The 22,787-nt window shown below is 47.6% G+C and overlaps 1 protein-coding gene across 7 annotated transcripts in view; it reads left to right on the plus strand.

Annotated features, from left to right (window-relative positions):
• Positions 1 to 22,787, plus strand: part of SLC13A3 (solute carrier family 13 member 3) — a 29,239-nt gene that overhangs the window by 4,747 nt on the left and 1,705 nt on the right. For all 7 annotated transcript variants that reach the window (XM_042832356.1, XM_042832357.1, XM_042832359.1 and 4 more), the window contains 11 exons: positions 8,349 to 8,614; positions 8,803 to 8,966; positions 13,175 to 13,241; positions 13,861 to 14,046; positions 14,740 to 14,865; positions 17,522 to 17,617; positions 19,412 to 19,516; positions 20,461 to 20,558; positions 21,356 to 21,468; positions 21,805 to 21,966; positions 22,285 to 22,422. In XM_042832356.1, coding sequence (XP_042688290.1) covers positions 8,349 to 8,614; positions 8,803 to 8,966; positions 13,175 to 13,241; positions 13,861 to 14,046; positions 14,740 to 14,865; positions 17,522 to 17,617; positions 19,412 to 19,516; positions 20,461 to 20,558; positions 21,356 to 21,468; positions 21,805 to 21,966; positions 22,285 to 22,422 — 1,521 coding nt within the window. The remainder of the gene's footprint in view (positions 1 to 8,348; positions 8,615 to 8,802; positions 8,967 to 13,174; positions 13,242 to 13,860; positions 14,047 to 14,739; positions 14,866 to 17,521; positions 17,618 to 19,411; positions 19,517 to 20,460; positions 20,559 to 21,355; positions 21,469 to 21,804; positions 21,967 to 22,284; positions 22,423 to 22,787) is intronic.

Here is a 22,787-nt window from a genome sequence, read left to right on the forward strand (position 1 = left end):
TGCCTTCCCTTCTCTCTTTAGCTTCCTTTAACCCCAACCTTGATGCAAAAAGCAGAGAATGCTCAGCTCCGGCTTTGATCCATCTGTCAGAGCTTCAGCCTAAGTGCTATGGTGTGTGCCCCTCTCTCGGCCCTGTGCACAGCAGTGCAGGAGGGGTCCTGTCCAGGGCTGCAGCTCCTCAATTTCCTTTTCGGCTCAGACTGAAGCATCCTCTCCCGTCAGGCTGTACCAGGGCCGGCCGGGCTGCAGTCATACGCTCCTCACTTGATTCCTGAGCCTTACCCTGGTGGCGGCCAAGACTTTGCCTTTCCGGTGTTTCCATGGTCCCGTCCCGCTCCGCACCGCTGCGCTTTTGTTCAGCGTTCATTTATTTTTAACAAGAAAAGCGCTTCACGCGGCACCGCGAAACAAATCGTCGGACATCCGAGCCCCCGCTTAGACCGAATAACAGAATCACGCAACCGCAGCAGAGCCGCTGTCGGACAGAGACCCGAGTCCGGGGCGGGCCGGGCCGGGCTGCGGGCGCTCCTCCCGGCGGGCGGGGCGGCCTCGTTCCCCCCTCCCTCATCCATCCCGCCCCGGTATAAAGCTGCGGAACGGCGCGGGGTGCGGGATGCGGGATGGCGGCGCTGGGGGCGGTGGTGAAGAAGGCGTGGAGCGTGCGGCGTGCCGTGGTGCTGCTGGGGGCGCCGCTGGCGCTGCTGCCCGTGCTGCTCAGCCTGCCCGCCAAGGTACCGCGTGGGCACCGCGCTGCTGCCGGGACTGTCAGACACAGAGCGGGGCGCGGAGCGGGGGGCGCGGAGCCGAGGTGTGCAGAGCCGAGGTGTGCAGAGCCGAGGTGTGCAGAGCCGAGGTGTCCAGCTGGTGCGTGGACGGGTGTCGTGGGGCCACGTTGACATTTGAAGGGGTGGGCTGAGCGAACTGTGCTCATGTAGCCTTCTGTCGGGGAGTTGTATGGAACCGATGGTGCTGGATTCTGAAAGGTTTCGTGAGATATTAATGTTCTGTAGGTGCGGGATAAAATTGCTTTGGGAAGGTTTGGGCTTTGGGATGTGAGTGAGGCTGAAGGGTTTTGCAGCTGTCCCTCACGCACCGGGAGCATCCTTGGGTGGAAGCACACGGGGCTGTGAGGTCACAGGGAAACTTGTGCCACTGACTTCAGTGTGTGGGGTTTTGCCTGATGTTGTGACTCAGATCCCTCTGAGAATGACTGAGGGTGTATCAGAGGATAGGTGATGTTTGGTGCGTAGCAATGACGGCGTGATTTGGATGCAGCAAGGACACGCAGGTGCATTTGTTGAGTGCGTTTCCCTGGGCAGCCTGATCCAGTGCATGGTCTGGTGGTTGGCAACCCTAACCATGGCATGGGGGTGGAAGCAGATGGTCTCTGAGGTCCCTTCCTACCCAACCCTTCTCGGATCTACTTCTGCCTGTGTAGTGCTTATCAGTGAAATCTCTACATGCAAGACAGCAAAATGACTCTCCGGAATTAAAACAATTAATACTAATATGACCACTGCTTTAGCAGATACTCATGGAAGAGTGTGCTGACACCCAAGTTGCAAAGATTTGAGTGTTTGAGGAAGGAATGGAATAAAAAATCTCTGCTCGTGTTCAGGGGGCAGCAATTCCTCTGCGCTATCCTCATGGAATTGCCCCTTGCTGTTCAGCACAGAGGGAATGTTGCTGTTGTGTCAACACAGGATTAGGCGCAGCCACCCGGAGCCTGAGCTACAGGGCTGTAGGAAGCAAAGGGAAGGGCTCAAACTTGTTGCAGCAGTGTGAGGGCTTGGGGAAGGGGGAGTAGGAGCAGCGGAAGGCATGGGAGCTGCCTCCAGCATTCAGCAAGCTTCATACAGTGGGAAATCAGCTTACTAATCTGCTGCTGGTGTCATTGGAATGCTCCTCCAGACAGGAACCCACAGCAAGGTGGGGCCGGAGGAGCTGTCGAGCAAGGTGCAGCTGTTGGAGCAAGTTTTGTGTTACTGAGTTTTTGCACATCTGGAGCATGGCAGTTGGGTGGACTGGAGAGCCACATGCTCCCATTGAGTGGTCGTTGTGCTGTGTGGTGAGAGAAGCCCATAGGGCATGAGAACATTGGGGTGCAGCCTTGGGATGAGGCTTTCCTCATGTAGGTGTCTACTGAGAGGTATCTCTGTGGCACTCTCCTGCTCTTGGGATACTGAAATCTCTTGTCTTGTCAAGTGAGAATTTACCTTCTCCCCAGTGAGATGCTCAGCAACTCTGATCTCCGCAGAGACCGTAGACACATGGAATATACCAAGCTGGAAGGCATCCACAAGGATCAGACCTATAGGGAGCCACCTGAGGTCTGACTTCAAGGGCAGCGTCTCAGTTGGATCAGGAGACATAATCTAAAGTTGATAGAGCAGAGAAACACAAGTAGGATGTGATTTCTTGGATCCATATGTGCTCTTGGGTGAAACCTCAAGGTCTATATGCAGTTCCCCTGTGAAACCTGCACCTCAGGTAGCCCTCCCCAGAGCTGAAACCTTTTGAGGAAGAGGACACCTCAGGTCTGGCCTTGCTTATTGCTGCTGACATCCAGTATCCATAGCTACAATGCTACATATCAGCTGTCACCCAGGCTGGGGGCTCTCCAGGCTGCTGTGCCCCTCCTTTCAGAGGTACAGTGTCAGGGCTGCACTGGTGCTGACGTTTTACTGATACTCCTTGTTTTCATAGGATCACAGAATGTTTGGGTGGGATTAAAAATCATCGATCTCCAACCCTGGCCATGGGCTAGCTGCCCCCAACCAGATCAGGGTGGCGAATTTGATGAAGCCCTGAAGGAGGAGATTCTATGAAGGGATTTCCTCTGCAATCTCCTTTCTCTTCAATAGAGAAATGAAATTTCTGCTCTGTCAGCAGGTTACCAAAACCCCCAGATGTGCTCTCCAAACTGAGTTTGGAACAGTGAGAAATGAGTCGTGCCTGTAACATAACCCAGCCCAGAGCATAATACCCCATGCTCCCCACTAAGCACAAGGGTCTGTGTCAGCTCCAGCTCTGGTGGCTGCTGAAATGGCAGAATGTTTGTCCCGGGTGCGGAAGTGCCCACAACCCCCCAGCTCACGGAGTGGTGAATGATTGCCAGGAGCTCTGTGGGGCAGGGGGGGGCTGGAGGAACTGCTGTGCTGGAAGGGGCATGGGGGACACTTTTAATGAGCTGTGCAAAGAGCTTGTTCCAACAGCTTCTAATGAACTCAATGTCTACGGCCTCTTGGCTTGGTAACAGCTGAGGCAGCCAAATCTGCTAAAAGGAGCTCTGAGCAGGCAAATGGGTCCCAATGCCTTCAGAAAACAGGCTTGACTTCCTCAGTGGACATAGAGCAATTTAAAATCGACTTGGATGTAATGAGTCCTCCTGATGAGAACAAGGAGACTTTAAGAACTTCCAGAAGAAAAATGACTTTGCTTGCGCTCAAAAGCAAGGAACATGGGGCATCTCCAATGGAAGGCATTGTGAGGGAATGGGTGATGCAAATGTAGGCGACATGGCGAGCTGGGGGCACAGTGTGCGGGGGGTAGGGGTCTGAATCTTGGGCTGGAGCAGTGCTTGCTGAGCTGTAGGAACACGAGTGGCTGCTGGTGGGAGAGCAGCCCGGCAGGGAAATGGTGGTGGTAGCCCTGTTATGCGTCATGCACAAAGTCCACCTCTGAGTTACGTATGTGCCTGGTGATTTAGAAAAGCCAATTTCACAAAACTGAATGCAAAGATAAGCTCTTATTTTCATCTCTTTTAACTTCAATGAAGAAAGAAGAATGATAACTGGAAGCTGTGTGATTATGTGCACGGCAAGCTTTGGTCAAGGCAAGCCTGGCTCAGAGCAAGCTGGCACAAAGAAGGTGAGAGCAGTGATGCTCAGGGCAGGGAAAGAAAAGCTGTCAAGAATTAATGTTAATTGGAAGCTAAGGGCCATAGAAGCCATGAGAAGGGATGAGGAAGAAATTCCTCATCAGGGTGTTGAGGGTAACGAGCAATATTTCAGGATGTGTGGACAAAAGGAATCTGATATGCTGTTGGGATTGCCAGGAATGCTGACCACAAGCTGGGCTGAGCTGCAGTCCCCTTGGAAATCAGATTCCCCAAAAAGGGCTTGGAAGATGGCACCCTGTATTTAGCTGAACATGACTAGCAGGCTGGATACCCATAGCCAAGAGGCTCAGTACGGTATTTGTGTGTACAGGCACGTGAAAGTTGAGCATGGGCAATGAGAGCCCACAGGCTACGGTTTGCTGAGATGGTGGCTTTTAGCAGAATGCCCTTGCAGCCTTGCTTCTGTAGTTCAAAAATGGCTTTGGCAAACTGGACAAGAGAACATGCCACAGTGGTGAAAGACTTTATGAGCTTGGCCTGTTTCTTTCAAAGTACGAAGAGTTGTGAGGGCGCATCCATCATAACCAGAGTTCAGAGAAGCCCAGGTAGTGCATAAAATGAGATGCAGAGGACGGAAGCTGTCAGATCACAGCAACATGACGCTAAGAGTGAACTTAATGGCTCACCGTCATGGAAAATGGTTCTTTTTCTGTTTTAAAATATGGTGGATCTTTCCTAAAAATAATGCAGGAATGGAGTTGACTTCAGGCAGGGAGTACTGCTATCCTTACATGGTGTCAAGCTGCCACTGGGCTGTTCCAGCTCTGCAGTCCATCTGAAGCTGCAGGAGCCATCGCTGCCCCCAGGAGTGCATGAGAGGCTCAGACCTGTGAGGCAGGGCCAATTCTCTGGAAGATGCCCATCTTTGTGATTATTTCCCTACGTGATTGTGGTCAGTTTGTCTACTTTCCCCGAGCCTCTACTGTCACTTTTGTAAAGCAGAGAAAATGATTCTGTTTTTCTGCCAATTGCTTATACTTTTTGAAGTGTTTTGTGTTTCATAAGCTTTGTGTCTTTAGGGTAACTCCAGAGCAAAAGCATCTTCACCAGCGTTCACTGCAGCTCTAGCAGCTGATGCCCCTATGTTAAGGGCCCCCTTCCAGCCACTCCGCAAATACCCAGAGCAAAAGAACTCCGCTGGCAGGAATGCTGGTAAACAGGGCTTGTTTTATGTCCAGATTACATAATGTTTGCAGGAGCTGTGTTGGTAGAAATCGGATTCAAATACCCATCCTATTGGACAGCAGGCAGTGTGACTGGGGGGCCTGTGACACCATCAGAGCTGAGAACTGGGGACGGTTTGTGAACGAGATGCTGACAGCTGCTGGTACTCAGGAGCTCTGAGTGTCATGGATAGGAAGTTCCTTTGTAATGGCAGTGGGATAGTGAATCTTGAAAAGCTCCAGCTCTGGCCAAAGTATCTCTGGTATTGGGATTGAGGTTCTGGAAGAACCTTTATGTTCCTCATTTGCTTGATCATAGGATGGGTGTTGGGGAGAGTCAATGAGAGGTGCTGAGGCTGTGTTGGCCATGGAACATGCAGAGGTTGGTGGAGCAAACCCAAAGCATGGCTGTGCCTTTAGGCAGAGCTCTTTCAAGCACCAGGTCTGCTAGGAGCTTGCTGGGCCTGTAGGGTCTAGATCCAGCTGAAGCTCCTGCTGTGTCCTCCAGCTTGGCAGTGGGACAGACAGCTCACCCCCATGCCTTGGTGCTGTGTCTGGGTTCACAGCTGTTGAGCTGTTCTCCTGATCTGACCCCCGTTCCCTGCCAGCACCTCAACCCCATCTCCCTCCCATCCTGCCCATGGGAGCTGTGGGGCTCTGCTCCCTGGGCTGCAGCTCAGCAAGTCCTGGTGTGGAAAATCCCCGGTGTCTTCAGTGCAGCCAAGGCGGCATCTGCCTCGGGGTGGGCAGAGGTCACTCCCAAGTGTCTTGTGCAATGGCAAGGAGAGCTGCTCCAGTCCATAGCCATCAAGTGCTTCCCTGGAAATCATTAAATGGTTATAAAATTAACCCAATCACAAGACCCGTTTAGAAGCCCCTATTTGCTACCATTTTCCCCTCTGAACTTTGATAGGCTTATTCTGCAAAAAAATACAAAATGAAGCTGCATGGAGGTGAGAGAGGAGTAGAAGCGGGTCTGGTGGTGATCCAGCATGAAGCCTGAAGGATGAGAAGTGTGGGGGTGACAGTGCTGCACACACCAGGGCTGCACTGAGGGCAGCTGGGACTGTCCCTGTCCTTCTGCAGCTTTCTTTTTGGTGTCATTTGCTGTCAGTTCACGTGGGTTTCATCATTTGAGCAAAGCCCTCCATACAGCAGGTTTTTTTTTTACCCTATTCAGTTTTACTCCTTGGCATTTGATCTTGCAGTGAGCATTGTGTATTAGATTCATGCTGTATTTCACTGTAATGTTTGTCAGAATGCTTTGTGCACATCTTCGTGCACCAGAAAAGAACTCTTCTTTAATTCGTAATTAACTTTCTAAATCAGACTTCATCTCTTTAATGAAGCCAACTGCAATCTGCTGACCACTGATGGCTGCTCCTATACCCAGGTGTTCAATACTTGCAGTTGCTCTCCCTGTGTAAGAGGCAAAATATGTTTGTTTTGTAGTCCAGTGGTGCAACTTTCCAGAAAACTGAAGGGCACTTTTCTGCTGGGAGACAAACTCATTTATAAGGCCTTTAGAGAATGAATGGAAAATGACTTAATGAGAGTAGAACTATTTCTCTGGAATACAGAAAGAGGCAGAGCCAAGAGGCATTACCAATTGCCACGGGGTTGAAATCACTCATCTGCTGTGTGAACGTTTTAAACGTGATTTTTTACTTTTGCAAAGTTTAGTACTGTTGGGTTTGTGGTGCCAGTCCCATTGGAGCAGATAAAGTAAAGCCATGGAGATCTCCTGGGAACTGCTGGGTGCCACATCTGAGCTCTGCTCTGGGAACACAAAGGTTTTATTTCACTGTATCTCACACGCCATTGCACCACAGTCTAAATTTAAGACCATGAATGTTCTTTGAATCCAGAACTTAAGAACCTGATGTGAAATGGTGGCTTCCTTGTGATTCATACACTCAATAATAAAAGCAAATAGTTCTCAGTTCTTTAATATTCACTTTTCTATGTGCATGGTGCACTTGAGTTTTATGAAGAAAATTGCTTGTGAAATGCAAAACTAGAATGCCAAAGGCACATGACCAGTTCTGTCACTCTGGCCAGTTTTCAGATGCATGCCGCAGGTGGATTGAATGATATATTGCTGTTCCTTCTCATGGTGAACTAGCAGTGCTGCAGGTGGCCTGACTCCTTTTGGCTCAGCCCTACCTGCTCTCATGCCTTGCTGCAGGCTCAGCACATCCACCAGGCTGAGCTCTGTCCTGAAGGCCATTCACACACGGTGCTGCCCCAAAACCTGGCCGAGCCCTGAGCCTCCTGGGGGGCCCTGGCAGCCCCAGCCCTGGGGCAGGGAATGGAGGTCCAACAGGAGATACAGAGGGGCCTTTGAGAAACAATCCAACCTGTTCAACAAGCTGGAAAAGAGTGGGGAAATAAATAGCTCTGGGGCTTCCAAAAGGCTCTCAGTGGTTATTTATAGCTCTGTGGGCACCCTGCCTCTGCTTGCTGCCAGTGACCCCTTCAGCCCCCCGTGGCTTTGTGCTGGGCTCCCAGTTTCCTCCCAGGCTCCACTCCTCTGCTCAGGGCTGTTGTCCCAGCTCCTTTCCCTGGCTTTCCAGGACAAGAAGCTTTGCTCTCCTTTGCCTCCCAGTTCAGTGAATGAATGGGCACTGGGAGCACTGGGTTTCCGCCAGCCATGGCAGCACAGCACTTGGGCAGGCTCCTCAGGAAGTGGTACTTCCTGATCAGAGTGCTTGATTTACTGATTTCTGCAGGGACTGGGTGCCTTGGAAAGGTTTCTCACAGATCTCTCAGGAGGCTCTGAGCTAGCAAAAGAAACCTTTCTGTGTGCCTCCTGCTGCTAATGGGAGGGGGCTCGGTGCATCCATCTCTCAGAGCTGTTTTCTTGTAGCCATACAAAGTTGGAGGGGAAGCACAGATGAATTGGTGTAGCAGCTGTCGGATAGTTGGACAAGTAAGGGCATTAACAGCAGTGCATCCTGAGCATTGGCACCCCACTTCACCTCCAGAGGCACCTCCTTCCCTCCAGAGCCTCCTGGATTGAAGACTCTGCACTGCTGTCCTCCAGCATTGAGGCTCAGGAAACTGGGAGGGATTTGGGATTTTATTATGCTTTCAGAGGATGAGTCCTGAGCCCCCTATGCAATCTGGTGGGGAGAAGATGTTGCTGTTGATGGAAATGATTTGAGGGGAAATAGGGTATCCTTGGAAGAATAACTGATGCATGTTGCTTGTCTTGGTATCTCCAAGTGATGAGACTTCTCAGACACTGCTTATGTTGTTTTCCCTCTCTGTTTCTCTTGCAGGAAGGAAGATGCCTCTACGTGATCCTACTGATGGCACTGTACTGGTGCACAGAGGCACTGCCCCTGGCTGTGACAGCTCTGCTGCCCATCGTCCTCTTTCCCTTCCTGGGCATCCTCCCATCTAACAAAGTTTGCCCACAGTATTTTTTAGACACCAATTTCCTCTTCCTCAGTGGTTTGATCATGGCATCAGCCATCGAGGAGTGGAATTTACACCGCAGGATCGCACTCAGGGTGCTGATGTGTGTGGGAGTGCAGCCAGCCAGGTGACTGCTGGGGCAGGGGGTGTGCATGGGGGGCATGGGCTGCAGGAGCCGAAATGCAGCTCTGCACACAAGCTGCTCTTTCATTTAATTTTAAAATGTCCCTGCGCATGAGCTTTTCTTCCCGCAGCCAGAATGTGTTAGAATCTGTCAAACTTCAATTCAGCTTTTTCTTTTTTTCTCTCTTTCAGACTAATTTTAGGGATGATGATGACAACGTCTTTCCTGTCTATGTGGTTAAGTAACACTGCCTCCACTGCTATGATGCTTCCAATTGCAAATGCAATTTTGAAAAGCCTCTTTGGGGAGAAAGACACATCTAAGGATATGATCAGGGAAAATGAAGAAACACAAGGTAATTGAGACAGGGCAGAAGTATGAGCCAGCTGAGGTCAGCCCTTCTGCCATCAAACTTGGTCCCAGTTTAATATGTTCTTTGTTACTGTGATGGAAGGGTATTGACATATGGCTCCCTCTCATCCTTTCCCTTCCTCATGTCACACTAACAAGTTGGAAATATGTGGAAACACCACAAAGAAGTGATCCCCACTGCTCCCTAAACCCAGCACTGGCACAAGCAGAAGGCCAGCTCTGCATACCCACTCGGATGCAGTGTGCTGATATCTGTAGGGTGCCACGTGCTTGTGCATAGGTTCTTTCTTCTATTTCTCCCCTCATAAAACGGGGGACTGAGAGAGAAGGCACAGATGAAGGGCAAGACAGCTGGCTGAAAGCCTAGTTAAAAGGGCTTTGTGATTTCCCCTGGTCCAGCCCTGTGTTGCTGCTTGGTGTTGGCAGTAAGCAGGTAGGTGGTGGATGGGCTTTGGCAGGGTTATGCAGTCAGAGAAGGCCTTACTCCAGCCCTGCTTTCACAGGTCATTCCCTGAGAGCTTGGGATTCTGGCAGGCAGGGGTGAAAGACAGAAGTGAAGCAGTGAAATCCCCTTTGTAGCTCCTACTGGTAACTGGAGCAACAGCTGTAGGTTCTCTTTTTAGCACTAATTAGCTGCTCTACTTTCTCTACAATTTAAAGACAATAGTGTTTTGGTTTCCACTGAGTCCTAAGGCAGGTTAATGAGTTCAGAGAACTGAAGTATGCATGCTCTAATAAAGATATAACTAGTAATTCATTCTTCATGTCTAGCAATCATGAGATGTTTGCACTCCGTGTTGCTCTGTCACATTTGCTTTATGAATTTTTGACCATACACATCTATTAAAATCCACCCCACTGCCCTTCTTGCTGTGATTTCTCCTTCTGCAGAAGCATTGTTTTACGTGAACCTGTTTTTAACTTTCTTGACTCCATCCTCTAACATGATTTGAGTGTGTAGCTGGGACAGTGGAGTTTGAGAACATGCGAAATCCAGAGTTCTGTTGTCCTAGACATTGGCAAGCACAAAGTTAATGACCTTGGTTCAAAATGCTTAGGACTGTGAGAGAAACCAGCAAGGGGAGGGGCTGCAAGCAGATGAATGAATAAAATGACACTTTGCAACTATCATGTAACTGTGTGATGATGTATTTTTCTTTTGAGGTAGAAACTTACAGAAATAATAAATACCAGGGAAGGAGCAGTGAATGTCCAAAAGGCAGATATTCTTGTAGACTTTTTATTTGAACTGCAGTACCTCAGGATAGGCTCATCCTTTTCTGTAATCGTTCTGAATGGATGAGAAAAACATTGCTGGGAAGATGCCCTGAGCCTGAAGGCAGTCGAAACCAATGAGTCTGCTGTATACGTGGGAGAGGGGAGGTGAAGGTGAGCTTTGTGCAAGGCTTTCCTGGGTCCATCAGGTGTCACCTGCAGTTAGGACTGGCTGCACTTCTTGGATGGGTTGTTGCCCTTTGTTGTTTGTGGATCTGACCTGCTTCAGTGTAAGAAGATGGTATGTTTATTTAGAAATCAGCTTGATCTTTGTGATCTAAAAGAGTTGTCATCTGAGGGCTGACACAGACAAGGAAGCTTTTTTTGCAGTGTAGACTGTGTGTGGAAGTGAGCTGTTATGATTATGTATGATAGCATCGATCTGCATATTGGCTTGGATGTGTTTTAATAACAAAGAAGGGGTGTGCAGGGGACTAAAAAAGAAAATAAAGATATATAGGAAAGAAACATACTAAAGAATGTATCCGTTACAGTGCCCATAAAGGCATTTGGCTCTCTGAAGGAATGTCAAGTGTATGAATCAGCGTGGTTGGTGCATTGCTTTGCTGACACGTCCCACTGGTCTCTGATCAATTGACCATATTTCCGTGCTGCTGAGAACCTCGAGGTTGCAATCAGCTGTGCCCATGCTCAACCATGTGGGCAAAATTTTGAAGATAAGCAAATATTTGCATGCATGAGTTGTTGAGAGCCAAAGCTTGGAGTCTTTTCTTGTGATTTTTGCCCAGCTTGACAGAAGAAATCAGTTAGATGACTTGGTGTGTCTGAAATTCTGAGTTATAAATTCTGTACAGCTCTGTCTGACATCTCCATTCCTATTGCCAAACCATGTGCTGGTTGTGTGCCAACTGAAAACTGCTGTCACTGTGAGCCTGATTCTCCTGCTCTCTGCCCACTAACCCATCATTGCCAATATTTCACTTCTCTAAGCAAATTAAGTATTTCCAGATGCAAATAGTGATTATTTTAATTATCTGTATATTTTTAAATAATCTTCTTCCCTGCATAGAGGAGTCTGAATCTTCTGCAGATTCAGGATGAACTGCAGTCAGTGTTTGTGATGTTTCCTGAGGTCACAGACCTGGAAACGATGTCTCTATAGGGGCAGGTGGGAAATGTGCATTGTTGGTTATTGCTGCCACGGCGGTGTGGGCAGGATGTGGCCCAGCACTGCCACCTGCACCTCTCTGGGGGTGGCAATACTCTTCCTTGGCCCTTTTCAGTCTTTTAGGAGCTGTAGAAACATCATTAAGGCCAAAGTTCTCCAGGACAAGGTATATGAGGTATTGGGGTGAATTGGCCACTGAATCTCTCATACTGCTCTGTGCAAGGTGTGTACAGCCAGCACCCAGCTCAGTGTTTTTTGACTTCCTCTGGCATATGGACCTATAGAAATGTTCAGCCCCTTTTTCCAGGCTTCACAGAAGATTACTTTGCAGCAAGTCTGCCTTTAACAGACCTTCCTTGAGAGGTAACTTACAGGTGTTCCTGGTGAGATGGGGTGGAGGTGGGGCTTAGCAGCGAAAAAAAATGGAAAAATGTGAAGAGGTGGAATGAAATATGTATCTTTGCAGAGCCGGCACTAGGCATCAATGCTAAGAGACCGGCTAAATCCAGTGGGAGAGCAACAGTCAGCCACGGGTTAATGTTCTGCTAATTACATCCCTCCGTCGCAGTACCCTTGAGATGAAAGCTCAGCATGTGTGCATCCAAGCCAATTAACTCAATTTCGGTTAATTAGCCACGTGTAAAACACGAGAGTGCAAGCTGTCTGGCTCACTGAGCTGGAACAAGCAGCTTGTCATTGGTGAGCTAGTCCAGAGACTTTGACCACTGGCTCCTTCCATACACTGCTTTCGGCTTCTGGTGCACAGGCAGAGCAACGAGGGTTGAGTTGACGCCTGAGGAAGTTTGGGGGCTGCTGGGGTGACCGTGGTGGGAGGGGGCTGTGGGCCTCAGGTCAGACACGGCAGTGCCTGAGGGAAAGTGGCAGAAGCTGTGGTGACCTGGGCTGAAAGAGGTTAAAGGTCATCGAATCATAGAATATCCTGTGTTGGAAGGAACCCATAGTGATCGTCGAGTCCAAGCCCTGGCTCCACACAGGCTCCAGTCCTGTAGAGGGTGTGGAGAATAGAGTTTATCAGCACATCCCTGCTCCCATCCTCAGGAGCTCAAGCCACAGTGAATGGTACAAACCTTAGTATGAGATATGGTTTAAGAAAACCTGCATGATTGTATTTCTGGTCTGTCCTGCAATCTCTGAGACCCAGTGCATATGCCCATAGATGTACGGTAGCATGGTGTGCAGCTCCCAGTTCACTGACCAAGAGAGATGGGTCATTGCGATCCAAACAGATCCTTTCCCTGTGCCCTGCTCACCTTTAGTGGGATGGGTGAGAAGTGCACTGAGGCAAAGCCTGTGTGAAATATGCAGGAGGGTCCCTAAGAACTGGGTGTGCAAGCACGTCCCCCAGGTGGCCCCAAACTGGTGTTGAGGTCCAGGCTTTGAGGGGTGTGCCCTGAGGATACAGCAGGCCCAGTAATTCTTGTTCCTAAGAGTGAGCTGTGGTTTACCCCCCCCCCCCAGGGCACAAAACCAACAGCAGAGAAGGGACACCCTCCAGCTCCCATCAATCTGCAATGTTCCAGAGTCTGAAGCAGTGACAGGAGGAGTGCCTGTGGGGGCTGGAGGAGAAGCTGGGTGCTGTGTTGTCACCAGGCTTGTTCTTCCCCTCTGACCCCATCACAGTGGTGTGAGCTTTCTCTTTCTTTGCACTGTCCTTTCTCTGTAAAGGGCAATTTGCCCTTCTTTTTGTGAGCAGTTCCACTGTTTGGTTCAAGGAGAATTTTTTAGATGCTTTGAACTGTTTTAAAGTCCTAATCTTTCTTTTTCAGCACCTTTACAGCAGAATAAACTTTACACTGTACCAACTGAGATGCAGTTTCTGGCAAGTACTGAGGAGTAAGTTAACCATAAAGTTTGTATTACAGCACTGAGACACAGAATTATCCCCTGAGCCGACCGAGTTTTAGGAATTTGAAATTCAGTCACTGAACTGTTTGATTACACCACAGCTCCCAATTGCTAGCAGACTGACCATGGAGCTGAACCCCTTCTCTGTCTGGCATTATTCTGCACGTCCAAATCACTGCAGGGATCCTCCAGTCTCTCTGGAGCAGTAACCAGAGGTGTCTCCTGCTGGGAAATTGTCCCTTGGTTTTCCCAGGAGCGTGGAAAGTGGTGTAAAAACCACCAGGATTTACACAGCATTGGTGGTCCTGCTTTGATAACAACAGTGGGAATTAAACAGCTTTTCAGGAATAGGGTTTTTTTTCCTCTTGGTGCTATCAATTTTTTTTTCTGCTGGTCAGTCCTATGAACTCTATGCTGATTTTTGCAAGTCACTGAAGGGCCTCAGTGCACCTCAGACCCTGTGAGGGGGCACTTGGCTGAGTCCTGCAGAGCAGCATTAGCTTGGCTTTCTAAAATCTGGGAATGTTCCTTCTGTCAAGGCTCTGAATTGCTTGCGCTGTATTTAAACCAGGGCTTTCACCGGATTCTCTTTTGGACTGTTTTAAAGCAAAGATCTGGCGGAGGAGAAGGAAATTACCAGTGACACTCTCTCAGACTTAAAGAAGGAGGAAGAGTACAAAACAAATATATGGAAAGGCTTCCTCATCTCCATCCCGTATGCAGCCAGCATTGGGGGTACAGCAACGCTGACAGGAACCGCACCAAACCTCATCCTTCTGGGACAGCTGAAGAGGTATGGGAGGCTCTCCTGGAAAGCCCCGCCTGTCTGCCAGGGTAAATCCTGCACAGCCAAGAGATATTCTCCAACCCTGTGGGAAATTCCTTTCTGAGCCAAGAGCTAACTTGGAAAATTCATGCCCTTCCAGCATCTTTTGGGAAACTTTGGGAGTGGATGAAGGCTGAGAGCAGTTGTGTCCCCAGCCTGATGTTGGGGAGCAGATTCCCAGCATAGCCAGCAGGCTGCCAGCCAACCCAGTGCGTGTGTGCTTCACCCTACTTCTGCTCTTAGCCCTGCTGACTGTAATGGAACCCGGCCACGTGCTTAAAACTAGCCTTGTAACTCCTGTGATGAAACAGGCTGGGTAGTGTTCTGTGGCCAACTGTACGTGGGGCTGTATGGTAGCAAAGGAAAATAAGGAATCTGCTACTTCTGGCTTGTTTTCTTGGGCATAAAAAAATACTTCCTATGTGCATAGGACTATGGCCTTGTGCCATGCCAAGTGCCTCCAGGTATTTCTTAACACTGGCCTCCATAAGCAGCATGTTAAGCCTCTCCCAGCTGCTAGTACAGAGGGGAAATGTTCCTAAGTGCACAAGTGGTGACTTTGTGGGATATTTTGCTACTGGTTTCAGATGTTTGCTTGCCCTTAAATTGGAGGGTGGTTTTCCCTTCTTGCATTAACTTGATTTTTTCCCATTTGCTTAGTTATTTTCCAGAATGTGATGTGGTGAACTTTGGTTCTTGGTTTATGTTTGCATTTCCTTTAATGCTGATTTTTCTTCTCATGGGATGGCTATGGATCTCCATCCTGTACGGAGGAATTGATCTGAGGTATGTTTATATTCACTCTATGCTCATTATCACAGCATTGTGAATACACCTTCATACAATTCTCATACTAAATCTACAGATAACACCCAGAATCTTGACAGGGAGGGTTTCATAGCTAACTTCAGAATGTTCATCCTCTATTTCTAAGCAGCTGCCCATGTGTCATCTTCAGCTCAAGGCCCCAGTCCTGTAAATGTTTTCTGAACGTTGCTCCCATGATTGTCTTTTATCTTTCCTACTAAGAGCATCTGCTTTCTGCTTCCACCCTGCTCACTGCTGATAGCTGGCTGCTGCAGGAAGGGCTTGAGCTGATGGGGGCTGTACAGAAAGGGGCCAGGGGTGATTAAGGCTTGTAAGGGATTAAAGGATCAGAAAACACTGAAGAAGCAAAAAAACTTTAATAATAATAATAATAATAATAATATTGATCACTAGCATATTAACATTGCATACCAAAAGCCCTTTTTAGAAATGTCTGTGCCCAAAGTTCATGCCACAGGCATGGATAACCTCTCAGGCACAATCCACGAGTGGGCATTGCCATATCACACCAAAACAGCTGTGTGATACACAATGACCCAGGATCTGCCCCCAGAGATCTGGCATTCGGGCAGATGCTTGCTATTAAAAGAGGCTTCCATGGATATATCAAAGTTAAGGTTGAATATTCCCTAAAAAGTCCCCATCCTTTTCTTTCTAGTTCCAAGCAGTTTTGAGCCTTTGGCTGCATGCAGTAAGCAGTTGCAGATATGCACCAGGGGAATTTTAAAGAACTCTCAGAGTTGCATACACTTTTCCTGACTGAAATACGCACATGCAGGGAATGTGTTAACATATTAATTCACTGAAACATAATTTTTGTACATTGTTTTACTGCCTGAGCTGCTCTGGGAAAAGTCAGTGGCAGAACTGCATTGGTAAAAGGGAAAGCAGGGTCAGACCTTGGAGGCCAGCATGAAATCTTGGTTGCCCTGGAATTAGTAGCAGAAATCTCCTGGAACACAACTGCTGAGATTTGCTCCTAATGCTGAAACTTGGATTTGGAAGAGAGTGCTTCATAGCAGGGCTTTGTTTTACAGCAACATGTTGATCTGCAATTGAGAGTAATGTGTTTTACTGGTAAACCTTTGCTGGATACATACAGCCCTCAGTGCACGCTGCTTACAACAATGGCAGCAGTGCCACACTGGTTAATTTGGAGCCTTTTCCCTCCTGTAGACTCTCATATGTGATAGAAATGAACTCACAGCCATGCTTCCCCTAGGGACAATGCAGAATTTCTAATATTTAGAAAAGACTTTAATTGTTATTTTGAGTTTAAAAAGCAGGGAGAAAAAAAAAAGGGGGGAGAGAGAGAGAGAGAACAGGTGTCCAAATATTTACATTTTCTCAGCAACAGGAAAAAAAAAAATCAATGGGAAAGTTACAACCCAGAAAATGACAAAGGCTGCTCCTTAAATTGCAGGCATGGGCTGGGGGATGCTCTGCCCTGTAGTCATGAGCCCAGAGCTGCCCCGTGCCGTGTCCCAATTCCTGTGTCCTGTGTGTAGGGCTGGGACATGGCCCTGGTGCCTGCTCAGCAGGTGAGGTAGGAGGGAGTTCTGCTTGCCAAAGCCCCCAGCAAAATGTCACATTGATACTTGGAGGACGTGATGCTTTTTGTTTGGTTTGGCTCATCTCTGTCCGTGTGAAGCCCAGCTTTATTGGGATAGCTGCAGAGCACTATTCCCCAGTGGCAAAGTGCCTCGGAAGGGACGGTGCAGAGCTGCACAAGCACAGCCGTGTTTCTGCAGGAGTTTCCTCGGCTGCTCTGGGCAGGAAAGCACAGACAGATGGACGCCTCGCCAGAAACAGGCTGGCACTGTTCGAATCTGAAATCTGTAGGCTGATTGAGTGAAGATAAAGCTGCCATTCGTAACACCCCAGAACTCAAAGGACCAGGTACATCTCTTTGAGATGCAGGATTTTCCGAATTGCCAACCATTTGCTTGTGCAGAAGACACAGCCAGGATTTCCCTTTGAAACAGACTGAACGAAGGGATCTGGTGGATGCACCTGAGGTAGAGCCTTGTGTTGTAGGTTTAATCAAGGTCACAGGCAGAACATGATGGCAGAGAAAGCGTGAGGTGTGAATACGTTGTTGTGTGCGCGTACTACAAAGGAGCAAACAGCATGTCCGCCCAGTGAGCGCTCAGAGTTCAGAGCCTTAGCCAGGAGCACATTAACATTCCTGGCCATGCAGAAATTCTGTGCATTTGTCGATTCTTGACAGCATCCTGTGATTTTCCAGGAAATTGCAGGTGCCTTGAGAAGGGAAGGGACAGGTTCGTTTTGCACGTCAGCCACCTCCCAGTGTTTCACCCGAGTGATTATCTGTCAGAGATGAAACCCTGCAACATTGGGGTTTTCTTTTGGCAATCACAGCCCGTGCTGGAAGTGGTTTAGAATATAAATGAGGGAAAACTTCTGCCCTCTGTGGGGCCTTCTTTGTGTGAGAGCAGAGAGAAAGTGGATCTAAAAAGGGGCCTTGCTACCGTTTGGGACCAGACTATAACTATGGGTGTTCCCATACGCGGGGCTTTTCCACTGGTATTCAGTGCCATGCTCCTTCCTCCTGGGTTCAGACATTTAAAAGTGTAACTGTGTTTCTTGACAGGGGCTGGAGAACAAAAAAGTCAAATGTAAGAGTGGATGCAGAAGCCCGAGCCAGAGAAGTGATAAAGGAGGACTACCAGAAACTGGGCCCAACAAAGTGAGTCGTAAAGTTGGGATTGAGATGAAAAAGAAATCAAGTGGGGTGGAAATGTCCTGTCCTGAGAGTGGTGGGCTGAGTTTAATATTTTTAGAAGAAAACGGAATAATGAATGGAATGTTTCCACTCAGTATTTGTGACCTGCTGAAGTTTGCTTTTCTGCATGCTCCAACCTCCTCATCTTCGCTTACAGGAGTAACAGCAAATAGCAGCTTGCCCTCAGCTCTTACCAAGAACAAAGTTCATATTACTGTGTGGATTCATGTTAGGCTGCTTAATTACTGTTTGTAAATTTTTTGCTCCAAGAACCAAAGCTTTACATGTTTTATGTAACTGACACAGGCCAGATTTTGGAGATTTCTGCAGATCTGTAGCTGTTCTGCAAAGCAGAAGTGCTCACCGAGCAGACTGATGAATCGTGTTATGAATCATGTGGATGGTGGATATACATTAAGAAATCTTGAGTGGTGCTCAAAGAGAATATATAGGAAGAAGTTAAATTCATTTTGTGGAATAGATAATTAGTCAACTTTATTAATAATGTGAAGAAAGAACACAACACTTTTAGTTGAAGTTTCTCAAAGGTTTTGTCTTCTGGAAGAGGTGTGCAAATTAATAGGGATCACATGTTGGAGAAAGAAATGTGAGAAACATATGAGAAGTTCCAAAGTAGAGAGAAAAAGGAAAAGTTGAGTATCTACAAGCATCAAAGCCCAGGTATGTCCAACCCGCCCCTGGCAACCAGGGCTAGTAGAGATTTTTGAAAGTGTAGGTCTTAACCTCAAAATGTCTGTGGTTCTCCGTCTTTAAAAGAATATACTCACAGTGGTGCTGTGAAGGTTCAGTGATGTCTGTGTTGTGCTATTGACATTGTAATTATTGCTCTCGTGTGGAAAATGGAGTGGTTCTTCAAAGACTGAGCCTGTGCTGTAAATGAAAGAAATTGGTTTAGCTGTTCCATCCAGAGCATTATGAAGCAGCCTGTAAAATGTCTCTGGAAGAATCAAAGTCTCTCTTTGAGGTCTAGGAGCAAGAAAGTCCATTAAGCCATGCTCAACCAATTTGATTAGCAACCCTGTAACTTAAAATCAATGCAAGTGGTTTCTTCCCAACGGCTTGCCTGCCCTTCCTTGTGCTCTGAGAGGTTTCAAACAGTGTTTTGAGGCATTGCCTTGGTTAAATCTTGACCCCACTAGAATCAAGCCTAATACTTGGTGTATGATGCTCCTGTTCAAAGAACCCCCTGCTATTTGTCATATGTTTGAGGGACCCTGCTTAGGTTTTGATTTTGAAGATCATTCCTGCTGTCTCATGTATCATTTGAATCTTAGCTCTCCTTTTATATTGCTTAAAATGGAGCTAAACCATTCTTAACTGGTCAGTATTAGCCCGATCTGTGCCCTAAGGACATCCCAGAGGGCAGTGACGAGAGGAATGGCCATGAGCAGATCCTAGCCTTTCTCTGCCCCATCTGGATGGTCAGTTTTGCATACATGTGTTTTGACATCTGCCTTGGGCCTTCATGGTGCCCATCTGGCCTGTCCTTCATGTCTTGCACTAAGATCCTTGCTTGATCTTGGATCTTAAGATCTTAAGATCTTCCACTTGATCATTGCTGCCAAATATCAGTATCTGCTCATAGATGTGCAACTTATTCCAGTGATTCACTGTAGTTGATTGGAGAGAAGCTGCCTCACTTTTCACCCAGCTGCTGCAGCCAGAGCTCAGTACTGCCTGTCTCAGCTCTGGCCCTTTAGCACAACATCATTTTAACTGCATTTCCTTTCATTTCAGGTTTGCGGAACAGGCAATTTTCTTCCTCTTCTGCATGTTTGCTATCATGCTTTTCTCCAGGGATCCCAAATTCATTCCAGGCTGGGCCAGCTTGTTTGCACCAGGGTGAGATTTTATTTTCATTCCATTCTCACATTTTTCAATGGCATTTCAAAGTCTTTGGGATTCCTGGGTTTCTGACTGTGTTGCTGAACACTGTTACTCAGGTTTCCTGGAATAAATTAAGCTTGAACTCCTAGAGCCAGCTTTATTGTTTCTGTGTCCCAAAGGATGTGCATGAAGCCCAGTGGGAACTGGCACTGCAGATTCTTACGTATGCCCATCTGAGGCCATCCCTGGAGTGCTGACTGTACTTATGTAGTGCATTTACAGTGACATGCTGAATTTCAGTGGAGGTCCAGAGAGTAAAGAGAGATGGTAGGAGTTGGCTTGCTGTGCTGTTCTGCCTGTTTTGTGAGTTTATCTCCCTTATGACATCCATTCATACCTTGGGAGGACAAACAGAGCAGTTGGGGAATGCTGAATCTCAGAGAGGATATTTCTAAACAGAACTCAAATCATACTTGACTTTTGGATTGTTTCAGTAGAGCTCTAGCTTAATTAATGACTTCTTAACAGAACAAAATAGTTATGAACCTTTTCCTCATCAGTGAATGTCTTCTTATAATCAAATATAAAGTCTGCATGTCACTGTACACTCTGAGCATTTTGTAAAGATCTCATGTGGGCTCTGCTCCTCCTGTAAGAGCTGGGGAAGTCTGTCCCCACAGCCCTCGTGGGGGAGGGGACGGTGGACTGAGCACAGTTCTTCAGGCAGAACATTGGAGCATCACTGCTGAGGAGGAATTCATTCATGCTTTCTTACATTTGCAGCGCCGTGGGGCAGTTTTTTAGGGGGTTCACAGCTTGATAGGAATTAAAAAGAACTGTGAACAAGCGCTGTTGTTCAAACCTAGTGGAAACTTGTAATCTTCTTTGGTAAATCCCTGTTCTCATAAACTTTGTACAGGCTCATGCTTCTTACTAGTGTTTCTGCTGCTTTTGGGCAGGTTTGTCTCCGACGCGGTTACAGGAATCACCATTGTGATCATACTGTTCTTCTTCCCCTCACAAAAGCCTTCCCTTAGGTGGTGGTTTGACTTCAAAGGTGAGTAGTTGATCCCCCAAGGCCTCTTCCTCAGTGCCCAGAATGAATTAGAAGTTAAACTCCTAAAGCCCAAGCTCTCCAGCAAGTTTTGATGCCAGAAAGTCTTTTGAGGTCCTGGTTTTGTCCCTTTGAGTAGCAATGAGATAAAAGCTTCAATTCCTAAACCACTTATGATGAGAGACGGCCTTCATATGGAGATGGAGCTGGTGAGGCCCCGGGGACTGGCTTGCCACATCCCTGGGAGGATGGAGAGCTCTGTCACACGTGTTGGTTGTGCTGTCCAGACTCCTCTGGATAAGATGTGTGCCTTGGTTCCACAGAAAATTGCAGATCCATTAGTGCATCCTTTCATATGGCAGAAATCATTTTGTCATGTGCTGAGGGATGGGTTGTGGGGGGGTGCACTTTTTTTGCTTTAAAACTTTAATGCTGTAGTGGAAAATTACTAACATCTTCACAGTTCAGATGGTAGAAAACTTCCTCCTACCTTGGACTCTACTTGGACTACTTGGACTGAATTAACTTGATGTTGGAACTCTCCTCAAGGAAGCCTCAAAAAAAGCCTTAACTACTAGAGTTTCTTTTCTTTTCATTGTTTTAAAGCTCCATTTTTTATATTAAGTGAAATGATGAATTGTCTAGCTTGAGGGAATCCATGTGTGTATTTTTATCATCAGCAACTCATGGTTGATGAGCTTCAGCACTGACGTCAGGCTGATAATGTCATTCTGTCAGATGATGATGGATGTGCTCCTCTTTGGGTGGGTGCTTGATACGGGGATTTTCTCTTTTTCTAGCACCAAACACTGAGACACAGCCCTTGCTGACGTGGAGGAAGGCCCAGGAAACAGTGCCCTGGAACATCATCCTGCTGCTCGGAGGGGGCTTTGCCATGGCAAAGGGCTGTGAGGTGCGACCCGGTACAGCCGTGCTGTTTGGGGTTCTTGTTTGGCTCTGGAAATTTGCATCTGCAGGGTCACAGCACTAACAGGACATGTTTCTCTACTGAAGACATGTTTCACAACTCTCCTGAGACAGCAACACATAGCAGATAATTAAGGAGAGGTTAATAAATCTTGCAACTCCTCTCAAACTGCTTGCTGTTAAATACCCTGATGGCACTGCACATAGGTGGTTGTGTGGGTGGCTGAAGGTTGTATGCAGTTTGCAGATCTATGACAGGATCAGCTCTTCTGCAGATATGCAGGAGCCCCGCTCTCCAGCTTGTTTGCTCTCCCTTCCGCAGGAGTCTGGTCTGTCTGTCTGGATAGGAGGCCGCCTGCACCCCCTGGAGGGCGTACCCCCACCCGTGGCTGTCATCCTCATCACGATTGTCATCGCCTTATTCACAGAGTTTGCCAGCAATACGGCCACTATTATCATCTTCCTGCCTGTCCTGGCAGAGCTGGTAAGCAGCCAGTGCTCAGAGTTGCTCTGTGCAGGCAGGTGTGTGGTGCTAGGTCTGGAGCTGGCACCATTCAGTTCTCCTGCTCCTGGATCAGGGCTGTAGGCACTTTGAAATCCTTGGGAGCCATAAAGCAAGTGCCTGTAGCATAAGTGAGCACTGATGAATAATACTCCTTCAAGCACTTGTTGGTGAGATGCGTGATTATCTGTCACAGTGTGGGATATGCCTCTGCGCAGTGCACTATCTGTATCCATCAATATATCTGCCTTTCCCTCCTAATCCCCAACATACAGTTTCTGTTCCTTTCTGTTTTTCAAGGCCATTCGTCTGAAAGTCAATCCACTCTATTTAATGATACCAGGAACAATAGGATGCTCCTACGCATTCATGCTGCCAGTCTCAACACCTCCTAACTCGATTGCATTTTCTTCTGGACACTTGATGGTCAAGGATATGGTAAGTTGCTTTGAATATACAATATACTGAAAGCAATCAACTTCTGTAAGGTAGTGTTGGAAGGCACAGAGATATGGGAGAAGCCTGTATAACATCTGACCCTGTGAAATTTGGAGCTGCTGTGGCTCCAAGTGATGACAAAAGTGGTTTCAATTGTGCTCAGCATCTCTCAGATCCTGCTCCTGTTCCAGCCAGTGTCAGCAGCTCAACCTTCAGAGGTTTCTGGGTGAAGGAAATGTTCCCCAGCTCAGTGAAATACAGCTTATGAGCAAAATTAGGCTCAGTCCCAGTTTCTGCTCACATTCCTGAGGCTAAACAGGCACTAATGTTTTTGATGGATCAAAGCTTGGCAAAGCATTTGCGGA

Source organism: Centrocercus urophasianus, unplaced genomic scaffold (genome assembly GCF_019232065.1).
Source record: "Centrocercus urophasianus isolate 14NV4802_14NV808 unplaced genomic scaffold, USGS_Curo_1.0 seq_38, whole genome shotgun sequence".
Classification (NCBI taxonomy): Eukaryota; Metazoa; Chordata; class Aves; order Galliformes; family Phasianidae; genus Centrocercus; species Centrocercus urophasianus.